General features: G+C 38.2%; 1 protein-coding gene across 2 annotated transcripts in view; it reads left to right on the forward strand.

The window, feature by feature from the left end:
- The window catches only part of LOC150102707 (delta(14)-sterol reductase TM7SF2-like), a 201,271-nt gene that overhangs the window by 108,321 nt on the left and 78,944 nt on the right, over positions 1–14,006 (forward strand). For both annotated transcript variants that reach the window (XM_090399305.1, XM_090399306.1), the window contains one exon: positions 876–1,044. In XM_090399305.1, the coding sequence (XP_090255431.1) occupies positions 876–1,044 (169 nt within the window). The remainder of the gene's footprint in view (positions 1–875; positions 1,045–14,006) is intronic.

Genomic DNA, 14,006 nt, shown 5'->3' on the forward strand with positions numbered 1-14,006 from the left:
AGGCATATTGTGAAGGTAGGTAGCAAAAACAGTACATCAGATTGTGTGGTTGTTGAACACACCAATGAGCATGTAGAGAAGTTATTGTTCACCACTATGTAAGGCTGTAATAAGGCCACATCTGGACACCCAGATTCCATGAGGATGGAGAAGTTGAGAAGATCCAAAAGTGAGTGACAAAGATAGTGGCAGGTCTATTTGTTTAATTCTGAAGCTGATAGCTTCCTATGAGAATAGATTGACAGTCTGTGTGACAGGCAGGGAAAAGGAGAAATGATAGCATATAAGTTATTAAAAGGGTTTTATAGGATTGACACTGAAGAGTTTTTTCAGTATATTGCAGGAAGGAGGTCATCCATGGAAATGTATAAGAGTGTGGTTAGCAAGGGTGTTAAGACTAGATTTTTTGCTTGGAGGGTGGTGAGTGGATGAAATGGGTTGCCAGAGGTTGATGTGAATGAGTTTAAGGAGAGGTATGATAGGTAGTGTGTGAATGATGGACCCCCCCCCATTCTTCTGACTCCACGGAGACACCTGCATAATAATAATAATGACATGAATGGAGATTGCAGTTTGCTGTTAGTTTTGTAGCATGAGTGATATATACAACATAGTGTGTATACATATAAGGCTTTTTCATTGTTTCACATTTTTCTTCGGTGGAAAATTTTCCAAGGTAGGAGGAGGGCTAAAATATTGTCACTGTTACTACCTGAAAGGGTGAATAGCAGAGTAGTATATAAACAACAACAACAAAAAAAGGCTTATTATCCATAAATTTTTTGGTTGAATGCAGTGCATAATATGTATACATGCATCATGGTGTATATTTATTTTATGTACCACTTCATATTTATTAGTGTTTTTCATTTTAGGAAACTCTCCTGAGCTCTGCAAGTTTCAAATATGAAAAAGTTGGTTTTGAAATGATTTTGAACACCTGTACTATGGTGCCTTTTGTGCATGCACTTCAGATAATGTACTTGACTAAATACCAAAAAGAATATTCTCAGTTTTGGCTTGCTACCTTTATAATTCTTTTCTGTAAGTAAACTTTCTTGCAGCTATTATTTTGGCATTTATTTTAGCTCTTATTTTTATTATTATTATTTGTTATTATTATCTTTATTATTGTTACGTTTATTTTTATTTATTTTATTTTTATTTTTTGGAGTGGAATCAGTTGTGCTACAGAGGCCTTTTGGTGATATTAACTTACTGACTTCAGCATTTAAGTGAAATTTTTAATTCTTCATTATCACTTTATTGTACTTATTGAAGAAATGTCCTATTTGCAAAGAAAGACCTTAATTATCTTTTGTGATAATTAAGATCAAAAATGTTCTAATTATTTTGCCACATGTTAGGCTAGCTTTCCAAGATGGTCAGTGGAGCAACTCTCCCACCACCATTGGATTTCTTGTACATCATCTTTATCAATGAACTTTTCATCATATTCATAGTTATTTAAATAACTTTGCATTTTATCCTGTTTTTTTTGTGTGTGTGTGTGTGTGTGTGTGTGTGTGTGTGTGTGTGTGTGTGTGTGTGTGTGTGTGTGTGTGTGTGTGTGTGTGTGTGTTAATGTGTTAATTTCATGCTGTAACAATTTTTGATCAGAACTTTTCCTATAGAATCACATTGTTTTCAAAATTATACACTCTAAGCCTCATTCTTCTGAATGATTAAGAATCATTAGTCTTTAGTGATTTTTTTTTTTTTTTTTTTTGTCTGTGCATGATCTCTTCTCTGCAGTTTCAGGCCTTCTGATGTTGATTTATTTCACTAGAAAATTATTCAAGATCACATGCAAACTGCAGGAAATTATTTTAAGACAGACTTCTATACTTGTTTGCTCAGTTACTGGTTTAGCTAGTAAGCAACTTTGAAAAAGCAGATTGCAGTGGACATGTTAATCGTAGGTCTGTTCTATGTTTTAGCGAATGTAAATGTTGTAATTATTTAACATAACTATCATACTTCATGATTTCATCTGTAAATATAGATATCAATCAAGGAGGTTCATGATTTGAAATGCTATATATTTACACTTCTCAATACAACAGCCCGAAACAGATGTTGTAAATAGTGTCAGAAAATGTGGAATCTAAAATATAATCTAACAAACAGTCTTCTTTTTTAAATTTTTTTATGTGATTCCCACCCAAAAGGTCGTAAATCTCTTATGCTAGTATAGTGGACATGCTAAGTATTATTTATATTTTTTAGAATTACTTATGTACATATTCTTTTGTTTTTTACAAACTCTGGAGACAAACATGGAACTTTTTTTTCAAGCCACTTCAGGACTAGTAAGCAGAAATAGTGGTTTCACATGAGTAATGAAATACATCTCACATAGTTCATCCATTCGTTCAAATTCATTGAATAGTTTATATTTAAATTTTATTTATTAATTTTAGTGATAACAGTGAATATCAAATTAAAGAGGAAAGGATTTTAGTTTTAGTGCTTACTTTTTTTTATGTTGAACCCATACACAAGAGGTTGGTTGGTCAACCTATAGTACATTAGTACTGTATATGGTTAGTAGGTTGGGAAAGGAGGAACTTGTTTATATTTGATTTGAAAGACTGTATATTGTATTCCTTGTGAAACACAACAGGGGGAAGACTTTTCCACAATACAGCAGTTGCAGGGATGAAGCAAGAGGAAAAGAAATTTGTTCTGTTTGTTTCAAGGTGCACTGCGAAGGTATGTTGGGCAGCAGCTGTATGTGTTCCAATGGGCTTAGTACTGAGTGGAGGAATTATTGATGCTATTTGAGATGAACATTTACCATGGAAATATTTATAGAATACACAAATCACAGAAACCAAACATCTGTGCAAAATTGTGGGGAGTGAGTTGGTAAGAGATGGGTCATTAATAAGTTTAATTGCTCTCCTCTGTATTGAGTCAAACATTTTGAGGGAGTTTTTAGGGCCCCCCCCCCCCCCTATGTGAGAGCAGTATTCAATAGCTGGATGGATTTGTGATTTGTATAATCTTAACAGCTGTTCAGAGAGATGAAGTAACATCTTGAGAGAAAGAGAAATCCTATTTTTTTTTTTTTTTTTTTCGAAGCTGAGGATGAAATGGTTGTGATGCGTTTATGCTAGGAGAGGTTTGATGTCAAGGTGATTCCAAGAAGAGAAATCTCATTTTACCTGAAAATTTGGGTATCATCAAAAAGAATACTGGAAAAAGATGATTTTTTTTATGAGAAATAGGACAGAACTGGATTTTATTAGCATTGAAATTAATGAGGTTATCTGAACCCCATTGGAGGATGGCTCAGAGATTATAATTGAGGGTGATGGTGGTTGATGTTCTGTAGGTTGAGATGAGTTGTGTAGAGTAAGGTTTATCAAATGAAAGGGAGGAGTGCGATGTGTTGTCATCTGCAAAACTGTATTGGGTTGGAGGTCAACTGAAGTAGGACATTGATATATAGCAGGAAGAGGGTTGGTTAGAGGACAGAACCTTGTGGAAAATCGGCATTAATTGAATGGTGAGAGGATAAGGAACCATCCACAATCACAACAGTGTGCTTCCAGATAGAAAACTCAATCCAACTACAGAAGTTATGAGACAGACCAAATGATGGAAGTTTGCTTAGTAAGACTTTGTGCCAGATATGGGGTGCTCATTCGTCGTTTGGTTTCATTGCTGCCATCTTTGCTTTGTACAGTAGGCATAGCAGGCACTTACAGCTTTGGAGATATCAAGTGCAGCAACTTAGTTGCTGATTAAGATTCACCAAACTTCTCCATGTCATTTGTCCACAGAGATGAATGACATATGTGAGCAGATCTCTTGTTGATCGGCAGTGACAGAATCCCTACTGGTGGTCATTTATTAGGTGGGTGCCTTCAGGATAGTGTAGGAGTTGGGTATTGATGATTTTTTCCATTACCTTTGACAGGACTGAGGTAAGCGAGATAGGGTGGTAGTTGGTCGGCAGTGACTTGTCGCCCTTCTTAGAATGGGTTAAATATAGGCCAGTTTCCGGGTTATGGAATAGATACCAGTGGAGTGAGAGAGTATATATATGAGGTGGTATCAAAAGGTTTAGAGACTAGGTTTGTAACACGCCAACAGATGGCAGCACAAGGCTGCATGCACAGTCACAAGGAGCACCTACCTTCATAAATCAGTGTACCAAAAGATATTGTCCTGTGTACATCGGGAGCTGTGCAACTGATGCCATTCTGACCACCTGCATTACCACATATGCGATTTCATCACGGACAGCAAGTTAGAACAAAGAGCAAATGTGAAATTCTGCGTGAAACTGGGCAAATCTGCCACAGAGACGTTTGACATGATTCAGCTAGTTTCCGGCGATGCGGCAATGAGTCTTTCGAGGTGTTTTGAGTGGCACGCGTGCTTCAAGAGCTGAAGAACATCACTGGAAGACGATGAGAGATTAGGAAGACCTTGAACGAGCTCAACACCCAAAAATGTCGAAACCATTTGGCAACTTGTGCACAAGGATTGGCGGAGAACACTCCACAACATTGCTGCCATTGTCAGTGTATCATACGGAACAGTCCAGGCAATTCTCACGTGTGATCTCACGTGTGATTTGAACATGTGCCGTGTTGCTGCCAAGTTTGTCCCCAGGCTGCTGATCCAGGAGCAGAAGGAACACCGTGTCGAAGTCTGCCAAGAACTCCGTCAGCGTGCCGTGGATGACCCATCCTTCATGTCGAGGATCATTACCGGTGACGAAACTTGGGTGTACGGGTATGACCCTGAGACGAAGCAATAGTCTTCACAGTGGAAGAGCCAATCATCTCCATGACCAAAAAAGGCGAGGTAGGTCTGCAGCTCGACCGAGTGCATGCTCATAGTCTTTTTTGACATTGTGCATCAAGAATTCATCCTCAGGGGACAGACCGTCAATAGCGAGTTCTACTGCCAGGTTTTAAGGAATCTGAGAGAGGACATTCGGCGAACGCGACCAGATCTGTGGCGCGCGAAAAACTGGATGCTCCACGACGACAATGCACCCTGTCACCGAGCTCTCCTCACACGTGAGTTTCTTGCCAGAAACAACATGATCTCACTTCCGCACCCACCCTACTCACCAGATTTGGCTCCTGCAGACTTTGCCCTCTTCTCGATGATGAAGATCTAGCTCAAAGGTCACCGTTTTGACACCATTGCAGAGATCCAGCACGAATCGCAGCTTGACATGCTTCGAAAAGAAGACTTCCAGGACACATTCCAGAAGTGGCAAGAACGCTGGGAGCGCTGTATCGATATGCAAGGGGACTATTTTGAAGGTGATAGTGTGTAAATGTAGATAAATAAAGTAATTTCTCGTAAACAGAGCTAGTCTCAAAACTTTTTGATATCACGTTGTATATGTGGGTGACATAGGATAGGAGTCAGTTCTGGTGCACAAACTTTCAGGACAATTGGAGAAATGCCATCAGGACCAGGAGACTTTTTTGTGTCTAATTTGGACAGTGTTTTTCTGATATCTTCCTGGCAAAAGGATATAGGGGTGCATTGTATGTTGGGCATCTGGAATGGTTGGGGGGCATTTTTCATTGTCAGTAATGCATATATTGGAAGCAGTGGGAACCCAGAAGATTGGCTTGTTCTGTGGGTGATAGACTGCCCATCACTATTCTCGCCCCTATCATACCCAGATGGCTCTATTGCCATTTGGATACGATAGGGGTGGGAATAGTGTTGAGTAGAAGTTATGGGCAATTGCTTTGGTGAAAGTCCGAAAGGCTTGGCTGTCATTTGGACAGGCTGCTAGTTTCCTGCTTTATGCTTTTTCGAACTGTATTTTGGAAGCATTGATTTTTTTTTTTTTTTTCATCTATTTTGGGCTTCAGTAAGTTAAAGGAGGATGGAATTCTTGATTTGAGCCAGATGTGGTATGCTTGATTTTTCATTTGTGCAGCCTTGGCAATAGTCCAACCATGGAAATGTGGCATAGAAGCTGTGGAGTCTGTCCCACTTGGCACTGTTATAATGCCAAACTACTCTTGTATGGAAGTGGCTGTGTAAGCATTGTTGCATGGGGAGGAGATGAGCACTAGATTGTGGTCAGAATTACCAATGGAGCCCACTACTTTCACTGTGTATTTGGAAGGGTCATTGGTGAGGAAGAGATATAGGGTGTTTGGGGAGTTGTTTGGGTTATCCTGTATTCTGGTTGGCATCTGAACAAGTTGTGTAAGGTCGTTAGTGATGGCAAATGTTTCAGCATCTCTGCCTGCAAAATCTGTAAAACTGGAGGAAGAAAGCCAGCTGGTATTGTGGACATTAAAATCTCCTAGGAGGATAATTTTGCTGTTGGGAAACTGGGATTGGAGAAAATCAATTTTTAAGTAGAGGAACTTAAGGAGCTCAGAGTGTTGGTTGCATTGGGGGGAGCGATAGAGACAGCAAATGAATTTGACTGAGTGAGGAAGGGATATTTTCAACCAAAGAAGGTCAGAGTCAGGCAATTCTGGGTTGGATGCTTTCTAGCAAGATATGTCAGAGCAGATGCCACGCTTGTGTTGAAAGGAGTTAAAGAGTGGGTAGTTTGGAAGGTTGAGATAAATAGTGCTGGGGGGGGAGGTGAGATTTGAGTTTCTGCCAGAAAGGGTAGGTGTGGTTTTGTAGACTGAAGGTGGTAGTGGACACTATTAATGTTGGTGAAGTGGATATGCAAGTTCTGTGAGGCATATATTTGACCACAAGGATCTTGCACGTTTCCTATGCAGTGCCTGCATATTAGTTTCCTTGGTGGCACTTGATTTTTGCACCAATTTAACTTGTTTGTAGTCACTGATCCAACTGGTGTCTCCATTTTGATGTTTTTCTTTGAGTTCTCTTCAAAGATGGCATCCTTGTTCCCTCTGTGCAAATTTTAGGTCTGGTCGAGCACGATTGGGGGCAAGTGTCTTTGAACTTGTTATTGATCTCTGTTATTAATTTCGATGTGCTTGTAGGAGTGTCACAAGTCACTTTTACGAGGTGTGGAAAGTTCGTTCTGTCCTTTTTTTTTATTTATGGGCCCGAAACGATGGCTGACGATATTTTTAGAATTGATGTCGAATTCTTCTGCTAATTTGTTTATGTCTTCTTTTAATGAGTTTCCATTGGAAAATTCAAAATAACATCGTTGAATTTTTTGTTTTTGGCCTCCATCGAGTCATTTACCATTGATGCGATTAGGTCTCAGAGTTCATTCGGGGGCAAAGGTGAACTTGCGTTGCGGCGCTGGTCACCAATTTGTTCAAGCTTAGCTTCCATTGCTTGTATTTTGGAGGAAGAAGTTTCGTTAATTGCAGTGATATGCTGTTTGAGGTTTTTGACTTGTTTACCTATGTTCAGGAGTTGCTTTACAGAAGGGAGGCATAGCGAACAGAAAAAGGGCTGGTTGAGGTCAATAAATAGCTTGTGTGCCGATTCGTTTATTTTGGTGCAGGAAGCATGCAGCCAGTGGACAGAACTGCAGAATATACTCTTTTTTTATCTTTGATACCAGTTTTATAGGTGCGGCACATTGTGGGTTTGTCAGTGGCGATCGATGGCACTGCACTGGCAAAATATGGGCGCTCATTCATTGTTTGGTTTCATTGCTGCCATCTTTGCTTTGTACTGTAGGCATAGCAGGCACTTACACTTGACTGATTTAAAACTGGAAAGATAGTTGATTTAATGCACTATAAGTACTTACAGGTTGTGCAGAAGTAATCCACTCCTTAGTATCTGTTGTTAAGATTTCTGTTTAATGATTAATTTTGATGAAAAACACTCACAATAATGATAAAATGAGGGAGCACAAGTTTAGAGTAGCTTATTCACCGATGCCACCCAATAGAATGGATGAAATGCAGAGAACTGACTGGGGCTTCCAACTTAATGTCTAATCCTCACCTTGACATTGTGCATCCCATTAATAGTATCTACTAGGTACTGAATGAACATGGATTGGCTGACAATTTGGGACTTAGCTGACAATTGTACTCTTTATTGATTATATAGAGAAACCTGTGGAGAATTCTTGACTAAGTTTAACATGTGAGCCACAGTAGTAGGTTTTTATTACGTAAATATTTCATCCTAGGTATCTTAGGACATCATCCGTACAGTAAGGCAATAGTAGGAATGACAAAAGAAAGGGGCGCGTGCGTACAAAGGAATCCAAATTGCGTGCAGTGGAGCTTTGCAGCCTGAACTTAAATTAAATTAAATTACTTAAATTAAATTAAAATTAATTACAGTTAAGTTATTATTTTACACAATTTTGTATGGCAATTTCTCAAATCAACCTTCTTCATCCTCGCATCAGATTTACATTAGAAAGAGAATCTCCACATGGCATCTCCTTTCTGGATTTACACATCCAAAGAAAAGAAGACGGTTCCATTTCCACCTCTGTCTATCGCAAACCGACATTTTCAGGCCGCTACATTCACAATACTTCAGCTCATCATCCCTCTCAAAAATTTGGCATCATTAAATCATTGGTAACCAGAGCACACAGATTATGCTCCTCCAAGGATCCTCTAAAACAAGAATTGGAAATAATCAAAAACACAGCCACTCTAAATGGTTACAATCTCAAAACAACTCAAAAAAATCATTAGCAATTTCTCCGCACTTCAACATAGACAAGAACAACCCCATTGGAGTCCCATACCTTATATCAAAGGCATCTCTAAACAAATCTTGAAAATTATGAAGAAATACAATCTTGCTGCCACCTACAAACCCATCAACCAAATCCAAAACTGGTTACCCTCGCCTAAAGACAAATTTTCACTTATTCTATTACCTGGTGTATATGAGGTTCCATGCTCCTGTAAACTCTCTTATTTTGGACAGACAGGCAGATCAGTTTTTAAACGCATTTCGGAACATCAAGACCATATCCACCTCATCAAACCGCATAAATCAGTCCTCGCTCAACACGAAGTTGAAAACCCAAACCACAAGATCCGTTGGAAAAAAGACAAAACTCAGATCTTCATATAAATATGAACGTTTATATAAAGAACGTGCTGAAGCCCTACTCCACAGACCAAATCTAAACCACAATGATGTTCTTCCCATCCCTAAAGTATGGGAAATTGTCATACAAAATTGTGTAAAATAATAACTTAACTGTAATTAATTTTAATTTAATTTAAGTAATTTAGTTTAATTTAATTTAAGTTCAGGCCGCAATGTGCCACTGCATGCAATTTGGATTCCTTTGTACGTACGTGCCCTTTCTTTGTCATTCCTAGTATTGCCTTACTGTACAAATGATGTCCTAAGATACCTAGGAAGAAATATTTACGTAATAAAAAACCTACTACTGTGGCTCACGTGTGTTAAACTTACTCATGTACTCTCTATTGGCTTAAACTCAAATGCATATCACGATACAACATGATGAGATTTCATGCAGGCTGGGGGCTTTCCCTGTTAATTAAGATCCCTGCTGTTTTTTCAGAGAACCAGGGCAAACAGTGAAAATTCAGCTACTAGAACAGGTTCCAACTCTATTATTCTGGAAGAAGAATAAACCCAGTGTTAGAAGAACTAATGCTAGGAATCATCAATATGAGGAGTATTGATGGAAAGGAAATCAGATTTGCAGAAGAATTAAAAATGTACCATGTGTTACATTTCTAATTGTGTAGAATGTTATATCCAGGCAGTAATGATCAAGGAAAGGAAGATGCAGTGATAGTATTCAGTACCAAACATGTAAATTAACTTCTTGATTGGAAGACTGTTTCAAGCAGAGTGATGTGAGTACACTTCAAAATGGAGAAATGAACAATGAAACTTATTTGTGCCTGTGGTCCCACAAGTTCTAAGGAAGAGGTGGAAGAATTTTTCGAATCATTAGAATAGGTAGCTGACATAAAGGAAAAGTGGTTCTTATTGGAGATCTAAACAGCAGAGTAGGAAATGAATCCCACCAGAAGGACAAAGCTAGTAAGTATTTACTGGATTTCTGCTCATAACATGGACTTGTCAGTACTAATACCATGTTCTAACATAAAGATGTGCAAGTTCACATGGAGAGAAGACACGAGAAATAAGAAAAGCCTCGTTGAACACTTAATTGTTAATAGTGATATCATGCTGGTTCAGGATACAAGAGTGTAAAGAGGATTTGGAATTGGAAGCAATCATTACTTAGTGCAGGATAAAAATAGATAAAAATATATTGAAAAGAACAGTATGTAAGAAAGTTCTAAAAAAGAATTAAAGTTGAGCAGCTTTTACTGGCAAACTGTAGATTTGACTATAAAGTGTTATTGAAGAAAATTTGAAGCGGTTTGAAAATGAGAATTGAACCTTGGAATCTCAGTGGCACACTCTGAAGAAGACATTGACTGAGTCAGCTAGGAAGGTTTGTGGTAAAAGTTTTCTGTAAATAAAGAAAAATAAGAATTCCATGGTGGACACAACAGTTCTGGAAAAGAAGAAAGCATACCAAAAGTTCCTAGAAAATAAGTTGACAGATGCCCCAAAAGAATACAGAGAAAAATATAAGAGAACTCGGCTATGTATAAAAGTAGATAAACAAAAGTCATGGGAAGGCTTTGGTAAGAATATAGAACATAAATGTCAGGAAGGCATTAGAATGTTCAAGATCCTATTGAAAAAGGTTAGAAATGGTAGAAAAACCACTGTAAAATGAATCAAAGACGATAAAGACACGAAAACTGGAGATCATTATATCCAAGATGGGTAGATAGAACAATTACTTTCAAAGACTGTTAATCAAAACAAGCAGTGACAGAACCATACTAGAATATTTTCAAAAGTTGTGCAAAGAGGAATATACGAGGTGGTATCAAAAAGTTTTGAGACTAGCTCTGTTTACGAGAAATTACTTTATTTATATACGTTTATACACCATCACCTTCAAAATAGTCCCCTTGCATATCAATACAGCTTCCAGCGTTCTTGCCACTTCTGGAATGTGTCCTGGAAGGCTTCTTTTCGAAGCACAGGTCAAGCACCTTTTGCGATTCATGCTGGATCTCCGCAATGGTGTCAAAACAGTGACCTTTGAACTAGATCTTCATCTTCGTGAAGAGGGCGAAGTCTGCAGGAGCCAAATCTGGTGAGTAGGGTGGGTGCGGAAGTGAGATCATGTTGTTTTTGGCAAGAAACTCACGTGTGAGGAGAGCTCGGTGACAGGGTGCATTGTCGTCATGGAGCATCCAGTTTTTCGCGCATCACAGATCTGGTCGCTTTTGCCAAATGTCCTCTCTCAGATTCCTTAAAACCTGGCAGTAGAGCTCGCTATTGATGTTCTGTCCCCTGAGGACGAATTCTCACTGCACAATGTCAAAAAAGACTATGAGCATGCACTTGGTCGAGCTGCGGACCTGCCTCGCCTTTTTCGGTCGTGGAGATGATGGGCTCTTCCACTGTGAAGACTATTGCTTCATCTCATGGTTGTACCCATACACCCAAGTTTCGTCACCGGTAATGATCCTTGACATGAATGATGGGTCATCCACAGCACGCTGACGGAGTTCTTGGCAGACTTCGACGTGGCATTCCTTCTGCTCCTGGGTCAGCAGCCTGGGGACAAACTTGACAGCAACACGGTGCATGTTAAAAATCACACGTGAGGATTGCCTGGAGTGTTCTCCGACGATCCTCATGCACAAGTTGCCGAATGGTTTCGACATTTTGGGGGGTTGAGCTCATTGAAGGTCTTCCTGATCTCTCATCATCTTCCAGTGATGTTCTTCCACTCTTGAAGTACGCGTGCCACTCAAAACACCTCGAACGACTCATTGCAGCATTGCTGTAAACTTGCCGAATCACGTCAAACGTCTCTGTGGCAGATTTGTCCAGTTTCATGCAGAATTTCACATTTGCTCTTTGTTCTAACTTGCTGTTCATGATGAAATCACAGATGTGGTTACGCAGGTGGTCAGAATAGCATCAGTTGCACAGCTCTCGATGTACACAGGACGATGTCTTTTGGCACACTGACTTATGAAGGTAGGTGCTCCCTGTGACTGTGCGTGCAGCCTTGTGCTGCCATCTGTTGGCGTGTTACAAACCTAGTCTCGAAACTTTTTGATACCCCCTTGTATATCAACAGTTGAGGTAGAAAAAAATCCATCAAAAGCTTGAAATGGAAAAGCAACTGGAGTAAATGTTTGACCAGAAATGCTTAAGTATGGATATATAAAAGTTTTGCAGTGGTTACACTGCATAATTCAGAGGGCCTATCAGAAGGTTGAATTCCAGATAAGTGGAGTATAGCTGTAATAGTTCCCATCTAATAAAAAAGGAATGAAACTGAATATGTGAGAATTACATAATGTTCCAGGTAAGATTTAAGCTAGCAAACTTGAAAAGTGATTGAGAAATATTGTGGACGAGAAATTCGAAGAAGAACAATATGATTTCAGGCCAAATAGAAGTTGTAAAGATCAGCAGAATTTCACGTTACAACAAATAATTGAGAAAACATGAGAATATGACCAAAGATCTGTGCTTAGTTTTGTAGATTCGGAAATGGCATACGACGAGGTGCCCCAAGAAAAGCTTTTCAAAACACTACAATTATATGGGGTAAATGGAACATAATACAGAGTAATATGTTTAAGTTGTAATTCTGTAGTTAGAATTAAATTTTTTTTCTATTAACATGAAAAACTGCAAGGGATATGTAATATTCTTTATTTAAAGCCATATATTTCAGCCTGAATATTACAGGCCATCATCAGTAATGACAGTAGTTATTACAAAGTGGAATGCGAACAGTGGATTGATTTGAAAAAGGAATCGCATGATGTTATACATAAAACAACACAATGGTATATATTCTAGAACATATTGCAAACTTTTTAATTCATTTGCTATTTACAAAAAAAAAATATATATATATATATATTGATGTGCGATTAAAATGCTTTCCTACATCTTAAATAGAGTAAATAAATAGAGTGAGGCAGTCCCAATTTAAATGAAGAAATCTCTCATAAACTACAGTTAGAATTGTAGGAAATACAGGTTTAAAATCAGATGTAAAATCAGAGGTGAGACAAGGATGCACATTATCTCCACTATTATTCATCATCTATATGGATCACATTATGAAAGAAATGAAATTAAACCTGGTATTAGAATTGGAGATATCAAACTTAGCTGTTTGCTTTATGCAGATGATGTTGTATTCCCAAACACATCTAGTGCAAGTCCCTAGGATTCTCTAACTAAATTGATTAACATCTGAAATTTGGCATAAAAATCAGCAATGAAAAAGACTAAAACTATGAATACAAGTAGAAACATTGAACACATCAACTGCATTCTGAATGGGAAGTCTATAGAACAAGTAAAATATTTCAATTGTTTAGGCACAGTTTTTAGTGAAGTTGTCAAGTTAAATCTGGAAATAGATACAACAGAATAAGCAAAACTTATATGGTGGATATCCAGCTGAATAAATTTAGATGAAATAAGAGAGAAAATAGCCAAAATACAAAAGTAGCAGTATACAAGACATTGTTTAAATCAGTTTTAAGTTATGGACTTAAAACTGACTAGAGACCACAGATATGAGTGTTCTGAGAAAAATTATAGCACTGAACAGATATCATCAATGGTACATATTAAAAATTGAGGATATTGTAAATGAACTTGACATTGTGAGCATTCAAGAATGGGTAAGCAGAGCTTAGCAGAACAGGTGTTCGATGTGAAGATGGCAGACCTACAGGAAGACCAAGCTCTAAGTGAATTGATGCCATGTTGAAATTGAACACCTGTTCTGCTAACCTTTCCTCACTATACCACTTTATATTAGCTCTGCTTACAAATGTGCCTTAGAAGCACAAAATGTTAAATATGTCAATATTGGAGCTGACAAGTAATATTGTAATTTGGAGGAAAATTGTGGATAGGAGATTAATAATAATGTAAACTTAATTGTGATAATGATGCTTACATATTCACACCCTCAGATACTATAAATGAGATGCTAATATTATTTTCTTTCATAATGT

This window comes from Typopeltis vanoorti, chromosome 10, assembly GCF_054136105.1.
Source record: "Typopeltis vanoorti isolate ZY-2024b chromosome 10, IOZ_Tvanoo_1.0, whole genome shotgun sequence".
NCBI lineage: Eukaryota > Metazoa > Arthropoda > Arachnida > Uropygi > Thelyphonidae > Typopeltis > Typopeltis vanoorti.